The sequence below is a fragment of the Labrus mixtus genome, chromosome 20, assembly GCF_963584025.1.
Source record: "Labrus mixtus chromosome 20, fLabMix1.1, whole genome shotgun sequence".
In the NCBI taxonomy this organism is placed as follows: domain Eukaryota; kingdom Metazoa; phylum Chordata; class Actinopteri; order Labriformes; family Labridae; genus Labrus; species Labrus mixtus.
Window position 1 is genome coordinate 9,297,964 of NC_083631.1, and position 16,993 is coordinate 9,314,956.

At 43.8% G+C, this 16,993-nt stretch overlaps 2 protein-coding genes and 1 long non-coding RNA gene across 3 annotated transcripts in view; 1 reads left to right on the forward strand and 2 right to left on the reverse strand.

Annotated features, from left to right (window-relative positions):
* Positions 1–16,993, reverse strand: part of LOC132953976 (uncharacterized) — a 199,845-nt gene that overhangs the window by 8,118 nt on the left and 174,734 nt on the right. The window lies entirely within an intron of this gene.
* Positions 120–6,253, forward strand: si:ch211-120g10.1 (butyrophilin subfamily 3 member A1). Its single transcript, XM_061026258.1, has 10 exons — positions 120–266; positions 2,707–2,789; positions 3,148–3,240; positions 3,501–3,602; positions 3,701–3,835; positions 4,292–4,429; positions 4,514–4,565; positions 4,658–4,684; positions 5,256–5,276; positions 5,387–6,253. Exons 2-10 carry the CDS (start codon positions 2,730–2,732, stop codon positions 5,947–5,949), a joined length of 1,191 nt encoding a protein of 396 aa, XP_060882241.1. The 5' UTR covers positions 120–266; positions 2,707–2,729; the 3' UTR covers positions 5,950–6,253.
* On the reverse strand, positions 8,709–16,882 carry dus1l (dihydrouridine synthase 1-like (S. cerevisiae)). Its single transcript, XM_061026432.1, has 14 exons — positions 16,787–16,882; positions 15,649–15,887; positions 15,441–15,549; positions 14,631–14,681; positions 14,412–14,524; positions 14,227–14,309; positions 13,278–13,381; positions 13,037–13,184; positions 12,640–12,736; positions 12,470–12,558; positions 12,218–12,387; positions 12,073–12,110; positions 11,912–11,987; positions 8,709–10,852 (listed from the first exon to the last, which is right to left on the reverse strand). Exons 2-14 carry the CDS (start codon positions 15,883–15,885, stop codon positions 10,695–10,697), a joined length of 1,473 nt encoding a protein of 490 aa, XP_060882415.1. The 5' UTR covers positions 15,886–15,887; positions 16,787–16,882; the 3' UTR covers positions 8,709–10,694.

Below are 16,993 nucleotides of genomic sequence, written 5' to 3' on the forward strand. Positions count from 1 at the left end.
CGAGAAGAGATTGTTCCTTTAAACGGGACTTCTTAACGTCCTTATAACGACCTTACAAAGATGGCCGCTCGCTGTGTCCACCTCACATCCTCGATCGTCACCGCCGGACAAAACCGAACCTGCCCGAGCAGCTGAGCGTCAGTCTGGTGTGTAAACAAGGTCAGAGTCACTGCCGCAGTCAGACAAACACTTCACACACCGGGCTGCTGTTCGCTCTGCAGGCGACACAAGAAGAAAACTTCCAGAACAAACACCTGAGGAGACAGGTGAGCTGTCTGTAAGACTGTTTGTTATTTTAGCAGGAAGGACTGCAGGGGCAGAGAGTTATGCAACAGTAGCAGCATTCAGGTATAAACTATGTGTTTTTATTGGATGATCAGCTGAAGGTGAACATGTTTGGAGTGAGTCTGTCTGCATCTATTATTCAGCTTTGCCGCAAAGTCACACGGCAGGTGAGTGTTTGCATCATGCGCAGTCATCAGCTGGCCTCGAGCTCAGCCTCTCTCTCTCTCTCTGCAGAATCTGCTGGGTCATGATTTCCCACCTCAGTCATAAAACTCTCTGATGGAGCATTTCCTCTGCAGGTCTCAGACACTGCGACTCCCAAATCCTGCTCAATTATGTGCCAAAAATGTAACGCAGTGTTTTTGTTGTGCAGCTTCGGCGTGAATCAGCGTTGTTGCATATGGACTTGTTTATTTGACCCACATACAGAAGATAAGATGCTTTATTGTGTAAGCAGCTCAGAAGTCAGGTACAGGGGAGAATAGTCACGTGATGAATCAAATAAAAACAACAATCATACCAGTAATTACTTCGGTGGAGGAGTTGCATTATTCATTTGAGTTATCATGCAGCTTGAAGTGTGAAACTAAGATTTAAATAAAATCCTGCAGAGTTTAACTCACGACGAGGTCTGAGAAGATACTCGACTGAAACGTGAGGCACAGAGTGAAGACTCAGATTGCACTGAGTCTATTACGGGCATCTTAAAGTAAAGATAAATATGAAATGTATTTTAAAATGTTTTATAAATATTGGATTGATCGATAGGATGTTACTCTGAGACAGTCTGACATTAGATCTGCATCACAGAAGCTCCGTTTACAACATAAACATTAAAGGCAACATTTAACAAATAGGCCTACGAGAAAAATCGATTTGTAAACCGAGAAGATGTTAAAAAAAGTAGCCTTCATGTATTTATATCTCTGTTGCTGCCGCTCATATCACAGGTCAGAGTCCATCATCACCAGGACTGTTTATGAACCATAAAATTAGAGATTAATTTCATTGACTTGAACTGGTTAAAGTCAGTCTACTGTTGTCATGACAACAGGTTTTTAAATACTGGTAAAACATTGCGCTAATATCGAAATGTTGCCGACATATCTGTGCAGTTAAGAGAGCGTGCAGGAGTTTGCTCACGATGTTTCATGGACTCCTCCCTCTCCTGCACACCTGGTTACCTTTTGGATGATATCGATCATGGCCCGACCGATGTGGGATTTTTGGGTCTGATACAGATATATTGGCTGATATCTTTCTTGGATCTATCTATCTCTGCAACTGTAATAAAATGAAACTCAAATGTAATGCCATTTGTCTCGTGAATAAATCGATAAATATCGGCGATATACATATATATATATATATATATACCTTACATCACTCTGTGAACTGGACTCTGCTGTTGTCCAATCAGCTTCAAGGCCGAGTAGACGGAGAGCGAGCTTGTGTGTTTCTGCCGATGACGCGGAGAGAAAGTGAGACAGATTTTAGAAGAAACGAGGGAGGGGTAAAAAAAGAAGAGAAGTAGAGAGAGAGTCAGACTGGCAGGCAACTGTGTGTGTGTGTGTGTGTGTGTGTGTGTGTGTGTGTGTGTGTGTGTGTGTGTGAGTGTGTGTGTGTGTGTGTGTGTGTGTGTGTGTGTGTGTGTGTGTGTGAGTGTGTGTGTCTGTGTGTGTGTGTGTGTGTGTGTGTCTGTGTGTGAGTGTGTGAGTGTGTGTGTGTGTGTGTGTGTGTGTGTGTGTGTGTCTGTGTGTGTGTGTGTGTGTGTGTGTGTGTGTGTGTGTGTGTGTGTGTGTCTGTGTGTGTGAGTGTGTGAGTGTGTGTGTGTGTGTGTGTGTGTCTGTGTCTGTGTGTGTGTGTGTGTGTGTGGTGTGTGTGTGTCACGTTGCAGTCCAGCTCCAGTTTAACCATCAGGTCTGGTCTCCTGTTTGATCCTCGTCATGTCCAATCAGAAATCTTTATCTGTTAACGATTCTCGCCGTGCTGAACAGCGAGAATCTGTTTATGAAACACTGATGTTGTTCTTTGTGCAGCCCCACGTGAACTCTCTATCACGAGTTGAATGATTTACACGACAACACGCCGATGTTTGGGGTGTCAACATTAAAGCTCCAGTGATTCAGGCCGACTCCAAAGACGAGTCCTTTCAAGGACCAGAAACTGTGTCACCAAAACCAAAGAAGCTTGTTTTTAACATGGGGCTCTATGGGGACTGACTCACTGCAGGAGACAGACTCTAGTGGACGCTGGAGGAACTGCAGTATTTGGCACTTCATTTGCTGCTTGATATAACCATGTAGCTATTAACATCCTGTTTCCAGATGTTGTTGGCTGCAAACACAAACAGAAATCAGAGATTTTGCAGGTTGTTAAGATTTAATCTAACATGTTTTTGTGTTGTTTTTTTTTCTGTAGGAATCTGAAGCACAGCAGCCAAGATGATGCAGTGTTTTCACTTCATGGTGGAGCCGGCCAAAACTTTAACGGCTAAGATAAAGGTAACAAGATTTTACAGTCTGGTTTTTGGGACGTACTTGATGTGATAATAAGGCTACAGACATTTTGTTTTTGTTTTTCTGGTTGACTTTAAGAAGACAGAACCGCTGTGTGGGGGGAGTTTTGGGGGGAAGTGAAATGAAGCAGGGAGTCTGGAGGAGGGAGGGGGAGTATCTTTGTTTTTCTGCTGACAGGAGCAGAGCCTCCTTGTGCATGTTGATCAGCCAGAGTGTCCGGTTCTTGTCTAGTCTGACCTCATTACTCTGTGAGGATCATGTAAAGCAGCTCTCATGTCCTCTGGTTGTCCTCTCCTCTCTGAAACTGTTTCCTACAGAAAACCTTTTTTTTTTTTTCTTGCAGGAGTCGAACAAGAGGGCGAAGAAGGAGCAGCCTCTGGATGAGGATCAACTGTTTATTGTGGATCTGGCCCGAGACCTCAGCCGAGTGTGTCAGGTAACAGTTCAACCAACAAACAGACATAATGAGTTACTAAACATCTTTTTGTAAAACGAGGCATGGGTCCGACCTGTGGCTCCTTTTTTCTGCTTGTCATTTTCCTCTCTCTCTCCCCCAGATCCCTGACTCCACTGTCCTATCTCTCTAATAAAGGCATAACCCTTACTCTAAAAATAAATATAAACACAAAGAATAAATTGAAGAGGTCATTTCCAACTCGCCCCATGTTTCTCTCTCTCTCTCTCTCGTCTCTGCAGAGGTCGTCAGCCCTGGAGCACATCTGGAACCTGGACGACACCTGGCCCTCGTCTCTCTGCAGGGTCTTCATCCTGCAGTGGGCCTCCATGTTAGAGAGCAAGGTACTCCTCTGACTGGGACTACACCTGCTCCAGGTGTGTGTGTGTGTGTGTGTGCAGAGCTCTGTTCATTGCAGCTGTGTGTGTGTGTGTGTTTGCAGAAGAGGCCGATGCAGACGGACGGCTGGCCGGAGATCGATGAGGTCAAACATCCTGATGCGATCAACGAGCAGGAAGTTCTGCAGGCCAAGTCTGTGATCCTCACCTGGATCAAGGACCTGAGGGCTCAGCCCGAGGTGGGGACTCTTTTGGATTTTGTTGCATAAGTGAGGTCATAAATCTGCATTCTTCCGATTGGCCAGCAGGGGGAGTTTTACAGGTTGCACAAAGAAGAAGTCAGTTTGATTCTTCTCTGTGATTTAATTCCCTCAGTAAACATTTCCCCCTCTGACTTTATCGTCTCAATGTCGAGTTTAAGTCTTCTTCAAGACAGTGTGATGTTCATTCAGTAAATTATTGTCACATTTAGAGTCGGGGGGGGTGTAAAAAACACTAAGTATGACAGGTGAAGAGAGACAGGAAACGAGCGGGGAAACACATGCAGCAAAGGGTCCCAACAACTCAACCATCTAGGCTGATGGACAGAAATAGTCATGACATCACCGGGGTTATCACCTCCCGTCCCAAGGTGTTTCGTCCGACGACATGACTGACTCTATTCCTCTGACTAACACCTTCATCCCCCCCTGCAGCAGAGCGTGTGGCCCGGTGAACCAGTAGCGAAGGTTCTGGACGACCTGCAGTCCGCCTGGCGTTGGGGCCGCGCTCCGAACCTGCAGACCGCCATGGAGCTTGTGATGTGGACTTTGATGCTGCAGAGACCCGATAAGGTGAGCGATGTACTCCTCGTGTGTTACCTGCAGCTCCTGTCTCGACTGTGCAGGTGTTAACACACACCTCTTTTGTCCCTGCAGGACACCATACCGCAGCAGTGGCTCATGTGGAAGCAGCGCATGCAGAAGATCGGTTTGTAAAAATCTAAACTGAGTTACTGAGACCAAGTTTGATCTGAATCAGAAGGTTTCATGAGTCTGTTTTTTTTTTTAATCTCCCTTCAGGTGCCATCTCCTACGTTCCTCAGCCAGGTGAGCGAGCGCTGCACGTCAGCATGAACACCTGAAGACTTTTTTAACAGTCATTCAATTAAAGGCTTTATATGTGATTTTTTGATCCAGCAGATGTCTCACTTGAGCACCACCATGAAACCAAAACAACTCGCGCTGCATTGTTGTGTTAGCATGCTAATGCTAGCGATCTTTATTATGCTCGTATCTTCACACTGCATGTAAATTTACCTGAAATGAGCGTGATCTAGAAACACAGTTAAGCAGTGAGTACAGTATGTTATTCTTCTTTTCTCTAGTCCCTCAATTCAACAACTTTTATACATGAGGGGAGGAGTCAGCCGGCCGTCCTGGCGATGTAAACAAAGTGAAGATAGGACTCTGAAAACTCTGAAAACATCACAGACAGTGGGACTCGGGTGTTACACCCATTGTAGACAGTCATGACTCACAGAGTTATTTTCAGAGGATATACTTGATTTATATTATATTTAAGTGTGAAAAATCACATATTAAGCCTTTAAACCACACCTGTAGAGTCAGGTAACACACACAGCAGCATGTTGTAAACACTTTCTCTTCTCTCTTACAGTGTGGGACTGGATCTCAGACGCTGCAGGTAAAACATTCATAACAACCCTTAATCTGAACCTGAAGCAGGGGGGTTAATATAAACCCAGCCAGGTGATGTTTACCTGTATTGTTGTTAATCGTGATGTTTACCTGCAGTGGAGGTGACTCTGGACTTGGACACGGCGAACCCCGACCTGCTCATCACTAACGAGAAGAAGATGCGCTGCGGCTTCGAGAGGAAGGACATCCCAAACTACCACCAGAGGTTCGACGGCTGGTGGTGCGCCGTCGGGGTGGAGGGCTTCGGCTCGGGCCGTCACTACTGGGAGGTGGAGGTGGGCGAGCGGGACTGGCGTCTGGGCGTGGCCAAAGAGTCGGCCCTGCGGAAAGGGTTCAAGTCCCTGAACACGGACACGGGTTACCTGAGCCTGCGGCTGGAGAGAGGCAGCGAGCTGAAGGCGCTGACCGTGCCCTACACCGCCCTGCCGCCGGGCCTCATCCCCCGCAAGGTGGGCGTCTACCTCGACTACAACTGTGGCCAGCTGTCGTTCTACGACGCCGAAAGACACCTGCACATCTACACCTACAACGAGAGCTTCACCGAGAAGCTGTTCCCCTTGTTTGGAACCGTGGAGATCATTAGGGATCTGGTGATCAAATCTCCGGCTGCTAAGAGTCAGTGTCTGTGCCCGACCTCCTGCATCTGGGCCTAAACCCGTCACCTTTAAAAACACCTAGATATCAAATAAAGCAGGTTAAACAATCCGATCCTGATGTAAACACATCGTCTCCTCAGTGTGACCTCTCTCTCTCGCTTCTGCTGCTGCTTTAAACGTGATCGTTGCACTTCTTCCTCTCTCCGTAGAGCTGTGCTTAATCTCTCCGCTCACTCACGATGTGTTTTCATATATCTCTAAAAGGACACCTGTAGTATTATCGTCCTGTAATGTGCAATATTAACCCTGCAGTAAGAACGCATTCCTGTGAATGATCAATAAACCAAAAACATGTCAGTTATCTTTCTGTCTGTTTCTGTTTCTTCACACAAAATAACTTCCAGACGATCTGAGCTGCAGGAGACGTTCTCCACATAAAGTAAATAAATATATATATATATATATATATAGTTAAATATCTGATCTTTTAAACTTGAATGTCTTGTCTTGTCTTGGATTAATTTATTAAGCTAAAAAGATAAAAGAGGTAGGACTGGATAAGTTATTTAACTTCATCCTACACCCTTTTCGAACATGGACTGGTTAAGGAAAAATAATCGAGCCACTACAGAAAGTATGCTTTGATTGCCGTTTGCAGGTTGACCTGAGGAACGGGGTACCCTGATGGTCTGGGTCCATATGGTACTAGAAAAGGCTGGGTTACCAACAGCACACTGAATCTGATTCTTTGAACATTTTAAGTACATTTTCTTGATTTTACTTCATTCCTTTAACTTGTGCAGAAAGTTGAATTACGATACTGTGTTTCAGCTACCATCATATAGACAAAAATTTAAAACTGGAAAACCAAAATCAAGATCTGTGAAAGTGTGGGATGATGACAGTGTACTTGCTTTACAAGGCTGTTTTGAATGTACCGACTGGGAAGTGTTTGAATGCACAGATATAAATGAACATACTGATGTAGTAACATCTTACATTCATTTCTGTGTAGATAATGTGATCCCTACCAAACAAACAAAAATATATGCAAACACTAAACCCTGGATTACCGCTGAGATAAAAAAGCTTTTAATTGAAAAAGAACAAGCTTTTAGAATAAATGACAGACATAAAGGGAAACTAATACAAAGAGATATACAAATGAAAATGAACGAAGCAAAAAGGGACTACAAAGCTAAAGTTGAGCAACTACTTACAGACAATAAAGGAAGGGAGGCTTGGCGTGGAATTAAAACAATGATTGGCTTGAACTCCCAACAGAATAATTCTTCATATACAACTGAATTTGCCAATGACATGAATAACTTCTTTGCACGATATGAGACTGATAGTCAATCCCCATTGGAGCCTGAGGCAGACTGGAGAAAATATGGCACTCCTATTCAAATAACAACTGAGGAAGTGCAGTTTGCCTTTTCCAAGATTAATGTGAGGAAATCCATCGGCCCAGATGGGTTAGACGGTAATACACTTAAAAATGCTGTAAGCAGTTAGGTCCTGTGTTCACACAACTTTTCCAAGCTTCCTTAAATTCACAATTAATCCCAAAATCATGGAAAATATCTCAAATTATCCCATTACCACTCTTATTAGGTGGATTCATAACTTCCTTTCTGAAAGGCAGCAGTTTGTTACCATCCATGGGAAAAACTCTTCAGTAATTAGCACTCACACTGGGGTACCACAAGGGTGTGTCCTCTCACCTTTGTTGTTTACTTTGTACACCAATGACTGTACAAGTCATCATGACAACTGTAAATTAATTAAGTATGCAGATGATGTTGCTCTGATAGGTCTTTTAAATGACCATGAGACCAATTACAGAGCTGAGCTAGACAACTTTTACAACTGGTGCTCTGATAACTCATTGATTTTAAATACAAAGAAAACCAAAGAAATTATTATTGATTTTAGAAGACAGCCATCTCTCTCCCCTGTAAATATGAAGGACACAGAAATTGAAATTGTACCAGAGTATAAGTATCTTGGCACAATAATTGACAACAAACTGACATGGAACACCAACACAATGCAAAGGCTCAACAGCGCCTCTATTTTCTGAGGAAACTAAGAAATTTTAATGTTGACAGCACTATGCTGAAATTATTTTACAAGACTTTTATTGAAAGTGTGCTGACCTTTTGTATTCAATGTTGGGGAGGAGCACTGTCCTTACCAAATAGGAACAAACTGGACAAGGTTGTTAAACTAGGCAGCAAGATAACTGGGAAGCAAATGTACAGCATTTCTTTCCTGACAGACCGGTACACACTGAGCCATCAAGATCACAGCTGACCCTCTGCACCCCCTTTGGTCAGAGTATGAACTCTTGAATTCAGGGCGCAGGTACAGAATGCCCAGGATGAGGACTAAAAGAGGCATTACATCTTTTGTTCCGCGCAGTATTCAGCTGCTTAGTAAGAACTGATTATACAGGACGAACTCGGCACTCTGCACTTTATTTAACTTGTTGAAATCCCCTCATTGAATCATGTGATGCTTTAGTGTGTTTTTATGTGTTCTTATGTGGTGTCCTGTAAATTTTTGTTTGTATTGTTTTTTAGCTCTCTGTGCAAGGCAAATTCCCCTAGGGGCAATAAAGGTTTCATTCAATTGAGATTTACTGTTTTAGTTTAAATAAATTTGTGTCCACTCATGTTTCTTTATTTCGCTGCACATGATGACATATTAACTTCTCCTGTGTGTCTGCTTCTTCTTACCATGCACTCTGACATCAGTGTAATTCCCTCTAGTGGCCAGCAGAGGTCACTAAAACCACCCAAGACACGATCTAATGTAAGACTTGTTTAATGACACTTTTTGAAACATAGCAGATAACAATCCCAAAAATAAAGATCCGTCTTCTCCTGCAGCATTAAATGGAAACTATACAACATGTGACTCGAGGATTGTCTCTTTTTATTCTTTATGATATCGTAACAGCGTTCTGATGAAAGGCAAAGTTTTACACCAGTTTGATTTCTTATGTCTGAGACCAACAGAGGCAGGAAGTGATGTCATTAAAATCCCTCTAACCACGAAGACTTTGATATGTTTCTGATGACGGGTGTGTCGTTTCTTTAATCACAGCTGATTAAAAAACAAACACGTTCAGTCATTTAAAGCTGATTTGTAGTAAATAAGACTCTTTTTTTTCTAATTTAAACTCTAATAGTTCACTCTAATTTTCCAGTTATATAAAAATACAGTTTGAGGATCAAAGTTAATTCATTAAATTAAACAAGTCCTGTAGTTTCTGTTTTTTCTTTGTTTGATGTACGCACAGTTCTGCAGGTAGCACCTTAAACTCAGATGTTTGGATCGTATCGTCACCGAGCAGCTGGAGCACAACGTTCCTCTCTCTAACGAGCTCAGGATTCTGGAGCGGCAGTGGCACTTCATCTCTAAAGGCACGAACAAAATGAACGACTCGTTTGCAAACAGTTACCCAGATTAAAGGAGCGATATGTAACTCTGACCCCTAGTGTTTAAAATGGGTACTGCAGTCTAAATTCTAAACATCATAGAGAGCTGTCTCCCCCCCCCTCCTCTCTAGAGTCGATGATCACACAGGTCACCATGTGGTGGACACTGAAGCTTCAGTGTTTATCCAGCTCTGCATGGGTCTGTAAACCTTTCTGTGTTCTAACCTCTCTCCATTTTTCAAAAGCATCTGCAATATTGATCCTAATTTGAGCACGTTTCTGCTCGTGGAGCTTATTAGAAACATGCAGAGGCTTTTTAGGTCGGGTACAATCACTTCTATCTGAACCACTTCTCTTGCCCGCTTCCATCGCTGCAACACCTGTTGACCTGATAACTGCTCTCATATCTGACAAACCGAGGGGCGTCCAAAACGGCCGTGTGGGGGTCGCCTTAAAACCGCCTACCTTCTCTGGTCCAAACAAATCCAGAGCATTCAGGACCAGAATCTAAAGTTAGAAGGAGGACATACTGGCTGCTGCATTGTTGTCAGAGAAGCCAGCACTTCAACATAACATGTTTCCTTAATGTCTGATCAGATAGTAAGATCACTTTATCATTTCACTCTCTACACATCTTACTGATTGGACCTTTAAATCATGAAACTGAAACCACACCCACCACCTTAAATAAAAGAAATAAAATCGTGGAGGAAAAGCAACTTTCTGAATCTGTTTTATCCACGTTGGTGGCTCAGAAAGAACTTCAGAGAAACAAATTGTTCAAACTCATAAAAATGTTTGTCTTTAACACAAACAGAAACTGTAACAATAAAAGCTCAAAGATAAAGATGAATCCTGGAAAACCCAAACCCAATTAAATATAACCTGTTGTTTGATGTTTTTGGTTTTCTCTTTCACGTCCGTCTGTTTTTAAATAAATCCCAAACTCTCGTTGATGTTTTTAAGCAGCGCTGTTTACTGTTTGTCCCGACTGGTTATCGGCTGAGCCTAAATGTAAAATCACACCCGTCACCTGAAGAGTCAGCGACCTTAGAACGCAGTTTCATAACGTCTGAATGTAAACGACGGCTTGTTCAGCAGAATGAAGTAAACCAGGTCAACACAAGTCCTGCAGCACCGACCGGGATTTAAAGCCAAACAGGTAAAAACGTTGTGTCGAATCGTCTCGCCGCAAAATACTTTAACAGTGATCAACCAATTAGAGAAAGAGGAAAGCCGGGGCTCGGACTACAGAAGAATCACATGGAGGTGTCCAAAATGTTGACAGAACCTGCTTTTCTTTTTTTTTTTGGCATTAAATAGTCTCTTGGGTTTGATCTTTAGAGAAACGTTTCATCGTTGCAGCTCTGCGTTGCTCCCCTCCTGCAGGTTTGTACTCGGATCAGAGAGCGTCTGAGGAGAGTTTCTGCTCCGCTCTGTCTCCTCCTCTTTCCTCTTCTCCTCCTCAGCTTTCTGTTTCTCCGCCTTGGTCTTGAACCTCAGCCCGTGGCCTGTGAGAAGGACAGAGTCATTACTTCATATTCTGCTGTGTTCTCACATCAGCTCACTCTGACTTCCTGCAGAATAAATACAAGGAGGCTGGAGGAGAAACTTGTTTTGTGCAGGTGCGAAAGCACTTCCTGTTAGAGTAATTTTAACCCTCATGCATCACTATGGACATTTTTGTCCATTTGGTCAAATGTTTCCTCTTCATCTGTCCATCATTCTGTCTGTGTTAGTGCATATGGCAGCATTTTTTGTAAGAAAGTCTCTCTCTTTACAAATTGTGGAATGCACCTTTTAATTTTTTCAATAGATCAATTGAACACTGGGAATCATGTAATCAAACTGTCATTTAAAGGGTTAAATTCCTGATAATTACTCAATATTTGATAGTTTTGAGCAGGGCTGTTGTTTAAGAGATTTATGCAAAAAAAAAAAAAAAAAATGTCAATCTGTTCTATTTTTATAGCAGTTTTTGTAAATTGGACATTTTCACCCTCCGATGTCCAAACAGGGAACTACATTTTAAATCTGATGCTACACAAAAACTAACAATGCATCAAAGTCAATATTTTGGATAATCTTTGACATATCCAAGACTGATTTAAAAGAAATCCCCCAGCCACCAAATATGTGTTATATGGAAAATAACTAATCTGTGTTTTTTTTCTTAAACAACATTGACATCAAGAAACCAAACTGGCATTTAAAGGGTTAAATTCTTGATAATTATTCAATATTTGGTCATTTTGAGCAGGGCTGAAGTTGTTTAAGAGATTTATGCAGAAAAAAGTAGAACAAATATCAATCTGTTCTATTTTTATAGCAGTTTTTTGGAAGTGGACATTTTTGTCCTCTTTTGACTTAAGAGGGTCGTAAATTAAACTGATGCCTGAGGGTTAAGGAGCTTTAAAGGAGCTCAAACGAACAAGCGTCTAGCGGCTGTTTTTTCTCCGAGTATGTGAGCAGCTACCCGTTAAAAACAAGAGAGAAGTAAGAACTAACACATTTCTGTGTTTCTGTAATATTCCTGCAGATTAAACCTTCTGGTGTGTTTGAGTACTCACTGGGACAGTCGGCCACCTCCTTGAACGCCTTCTTCTTACAGCAGCCTCGACACAGATTAAAAACGCACTTATTCCCCTGCAGAGGAAAAAACAAGAACACATTACATCGTGGTGTTTGATCTGTGACGGCGTGCAGCATGGGTCTGTTCAGCGCCGCTTACCTTCGGGTTCCCGCACTGATCACATTTGACGTACTTTGCTGTGGAGGGAGAGAGAAAAGCGGCATTGGGGTCAGTATCAGAAGGCTGATCCTCCTGATTCTTCTCAAAACGTTTGAAACAATCTGAGAGTTCAGGTCGGACTCACGTTTGTGTTCGGGACAGAAGTTCTTGTGCGGGTTTCTGGATCTCTTCTTCTGCTTGTTTTTGGAGAGCGTGTCCGCAGCTCCGTCCGAGTCCTCCAGCGCCCTCTTCTGACACACCGCCCTCTTTACCTCTGAACCCTGTCCGTTACCGTTGGCGACCGGATCCTTTGGCCTGAGAGGAGCAGTTGATTACAGATCTTTTTAAAACCCGCTGATTGTAAACTTTGTTTCGCTGACGGGGGGGGTTGACTCACGGTGGTCTGATGTACGGCTGACAGATCCAGTGAGGAAACGGCAGACTGCTCTCCTTCTCTTCTGAGTCCTTTCCTTTAGCGATCTCCTCCTGCTCACACACAAAGACTGAGTTAAAAAAAGACTTTTGTACGAGGAGTGTGAGGAGTTTACACACTCTGTGTTCTGTTACCTGACATCGCAGCCTCAGCTGTTTGCTGACGTTGGCCAAACCCTCGAGGTTCTTCACCTTGGCCAACTCCTCCCTCAGGTCCTGATGGATCTGTAGCCTGAACACACACATACAGATAAATCACACAGCTGCTAGTCAGCTATTTGAAACTCCTCCTGGAAACTTCAGAAGTCAGAGAGAGAGCGAGAGAGAGAGAGAGAGCGAGAGAGAGACAGAGAGAGCGAGAGAGAGAGCGAGAGAGAGAGAGAGAGAGCGAGAGACAGAGAGCAAGTGAGAGAGAGACAGAGAGCGAGCGAGAGAGACAGAGAGACTGAGGGAGCAAAAGAGCGAGAGAGTGTGAAAGAGGGAGAGAGGGAGAGAGAGAGAGAGAGAGAGAGAGAGAGAGAGAGAGACATACGTGTGGTGCCAGAGCTTGAAGAGGTGGGCTCGTACGTAGGACAGCGTGCAAGGCGGATGCTGCTTCACCACCTCCAGATACTCCTCGGCCATCTCCCACACGGGGGGGCTGCAGCCTTCAAACAGGGCGGGGTTGTGGAGGTTACCCTCTTTAAAAAAAAAAACACAGTCACAGTCAGATTCACTTTATTAGCTTTGTCTTAAAACACTTTTGAAATAGGTTAAATAAATGTGATAACGACCTGCACTCATGACTCCCTGCACGCCACTCTCCTGAATGCAGCGCTCCACATCACTCAGGTGTTGGATGTTTCCATTTGCAAACACGGGAATATTAACCGCCTTCCTGTAGATAAAAATACACCAGAGATACTAAAAATATATTGTGGTTGAGGACTCTATTTTTTTTTAAAGCTCAAGTTATATAAAATCCTCTTCACCATGTTCCTCTGACACTAACATGTGTCCCTAGCCCGTCTGCAAACCCCCCAATCATGAGAAAAGTCCATCCTCTCCGTCTTCTGCCTGCTCCACTTTTCAGAAAATGATTTTCCCTTCATGACATCACAAAGGGCAGTAGCCCCTCCCCCAGGTGGGTGACACTCCCACAGCTAGGTGTTTGTTCTGCCCTCTGAGTCTGCCTTCTCACCGTAAACAATAAGACATGGAGCCAGAAAGCCCGAGACACCCGAGCCCTTCCAGAGAGGGGGTGTGGTCAGACACAGCTCATTTACATATTTAAAGGTACAGACACAGAAACAGCCTGTTCTGAGCAGGGCTGAAATAGAGGGGTTTATAGACATGATCAAATACAGGATCAGAGTGGATTTAGAACAAGAAACTTCACACACATGGTTTGAGGAGCTCTGAGACTTATTTACACTGAAGAAGAGGAGGAGGAGGAGGATATGTCACTTTTAATATAAAAAAAAAGAAACAGCAGAGGATCTCTCAGATGACACCTGAGCTCTAAACCCTTTTTCAGTCCTGAAACACACATCGTGTTGATGCTACGAGCCTGAGCTTGCAGAATGTCGCTTGATTTGTTAAATCCAAAGCTTCACAGTCACAGGTTTGACTGAAGGAGGAGACAGTTCTGCCCATCCCCGAGAAACCACTGAATTATTAGTTTGGAGCTGCAGAAACGTTTGTACTCTACATGAAACAAACATGAAGGTGACGGTGACGTACCTCACGGCTTTGATGTGCTCCCAGCTGGCGATCCCCGTCATGGCTCCTTTCTGGTCTTTGGTCCGGCCGTGCACCGTCAGCAGCTGGGAACAGAGTCAGGACCTTTAAAGACCTTTGTTACGCTCTATGAAACAAACAGTTTTAAAGACGGATTTGACAGATTAACACATTAAAAGTTCTCACACCTGACATCCAGCCTTCTCCAGCATCTGGGCGTAACGGACCGTCTTCTCCGTCTCCTTGAACACGCGGATCTTACACGTGATGGGCACAGAGAGCTTCTCATTGGCTAACCTGACTGTGATGTAAGCAGGGGGGATAAGGAAACAGAACACACACATTAATCAAACTTTTTATTTCAACAGAGATCCTTCAGGAGTCACTGAATTAAAACACAGACTTACTCATTTTCTCCAACAGCTCCCATTCGTCTTGAAGAAAAACTCCATAATGACCTGAGAAACCAGCATCAAGACCAGTTAAGATTTACTTTCCTTGTTTTCAGTGACATCACTTTAAGTGTCTTTACTTGGACAAAAAAGAGCAGACACAGACGACAGGAGGTTTAAAATCAAGACTGATTTAAAACTGTGGTGGCACAAAAAACTTCTCTTTCTCCTCTCTGGATATAACGTCAACAAACCCCCTGAGCAGATCTCAAGTGAGTACACATGATCTCACAGAGAAGCAGACGTAAACAAAGTGTAGATCTACATAGTTTAACAATCCACTGGAGAAAATATTATGCTCAGAAGTGAAGTAAAAACATTTGCAGAAAGCTGAAAAGTTCTGGAAAGAAAATGTTGGGAAGCCGTCGACACAGGTTTTCTTTTCTTCAGAGAAAACTAAAGGTGAGGGCGAGACTGAGCCTGTTGACTTTCTGTGAAAGAGAGTAGCATGCTACCAAATGTTAAAATGTTTCCTGTTGTTTGTAAACGCTGTCAGAATCACGGTCTCCTCCCGTCTCATTGTCTGAAGTTTTCTGACTAAATCATCCACATCTTAAAGACTTTGAGGAGTTCAAATACTTTAAGAGAATGACCTCTCCGATTTCAGAATAACCTGGGCCTAACCTGCACCGACCCATTAACAAACCTGATTCATCCCAAAACGTTTTTAGGGGGGTGGATTGGGTTAAAATCATCTCGATCCTCTGATGGAGATTGGCAAAAGAAAGACATGCCGCATGTTGTTTCTGCAGGACCTGCGTGTACCTCTCTTGGCGATCATCTGTGGACAGCCCAGGTTGAGGTCGATGGCGTCGCAGTAATCCTGAGCCAGTAGAGCGGCCTGCAGGAACACCTCCGGATCATTGGCACAAAACTGACAAACAGAGGATAACGCACGCGTCATTTACCGGCAACACACGAGGAACAATGTGAGTGCACATGGTGATAAACCGGCTGCAGAGTTGATCCTCACCTGGGTGATGAGAGGTCTGTCCTCCTCACACACCTCGTTGTACAGGTTCTCTCTCCTGTAGTTGGCGTCGCGGACAAACACCTGAGCGTGCAGCATGGGCGTGTAGCAGAGATGAGCGCCGTGACGACGGCTCAGCAGGCGCCACGCCAGCTCGCTCTGGTCCACCATCGGGGCCACCACATAGCGAGCCTCTTTCAGGGTCTTCCTCCAGAACTCAAAGCCCTGGAGCTTCGCCATCACTGCCGACGGCACCACACAAAAAAAAACACAACAACAAAGACGCTGTAACGCAATGGCTGACGTTTTCCCCCATCAACTCATCAGGGAGTTTGTGGTCGTTCCTGTGATTGTTCCTTTTATTTTGGAGCTGCAGATCATGAAATCTGGAGCACGAGAGTTTAAAAAATGTAAATAAAGTTCTCTAAATAAACATCTCGTAGCAGAATGTACCCACGTGTGTTCCTCACTGCACTCATGCTTTGTGAAAATAAAACAAGCACTTTGAATCCTGACGTGTTTTTTAAAGGAGGAACTGAAGAAGTTGAACTCTGAGGACCAGGAGGACACTCTAGTTGTGTACTTGGTCCAGCACTGGTTGCCATGGCTACCTTCTAAAGACTGAGGTCACACCTGAGTCAGATGTGTCTGAATTACAGGATGTAGCCAGCTAGCTACAAAATTAATAATAAAAAGGTTCATTAAAATGTCATTAAAAAAAAAAATCACGTCAACAGGACAGAAGATGACGTCAACATGTTCTTCTTCGGGTCTTTCTGCCTCTGACCTCATGGTTGTTGTCATCACAAGCAGTTAGCTAGCTGTGTGTGTGTGTGTGTGTGTGTGTGTGTGTGTGTGTGTGTGTGTGTGTGTGTGTGTGTGTGTGTGTGTGTGTGTGAGTGTCAGTTAGCACGCAGAGCTAACATCAGTCAGTGGACATGCAGCACGTGATACACACACACGCAAACGCAAACAAATACACACACACGCGCGCATACACACACGTGCGCGCGCACACACACTGTGACCATTTAAACATGAAATTAATCACATTAATCTTCCTAACACGTCGTCACGCGCAGCTCCGGTAACCTGCTATCTGAACATATTGATAAATATTTCCATAATTTGCTGTTTTTACCTGAAATGCGGCGAGATTCGCTGTTTTCTCCCAGCAGCACTGTCCAACAGTGTGCAGCAGCGAAATAACGCCGGCAGGAAACTTTTCCTGAAACTCTTTTTCGTCTTCTTTTTTTCCGGTTTATTCCGGATGTAGATCAGCCTCGAGGATTCATTACCGCCACCTGCTGGAGGGAGGACTAAAGTCATCTACGTAATTTATTAAACC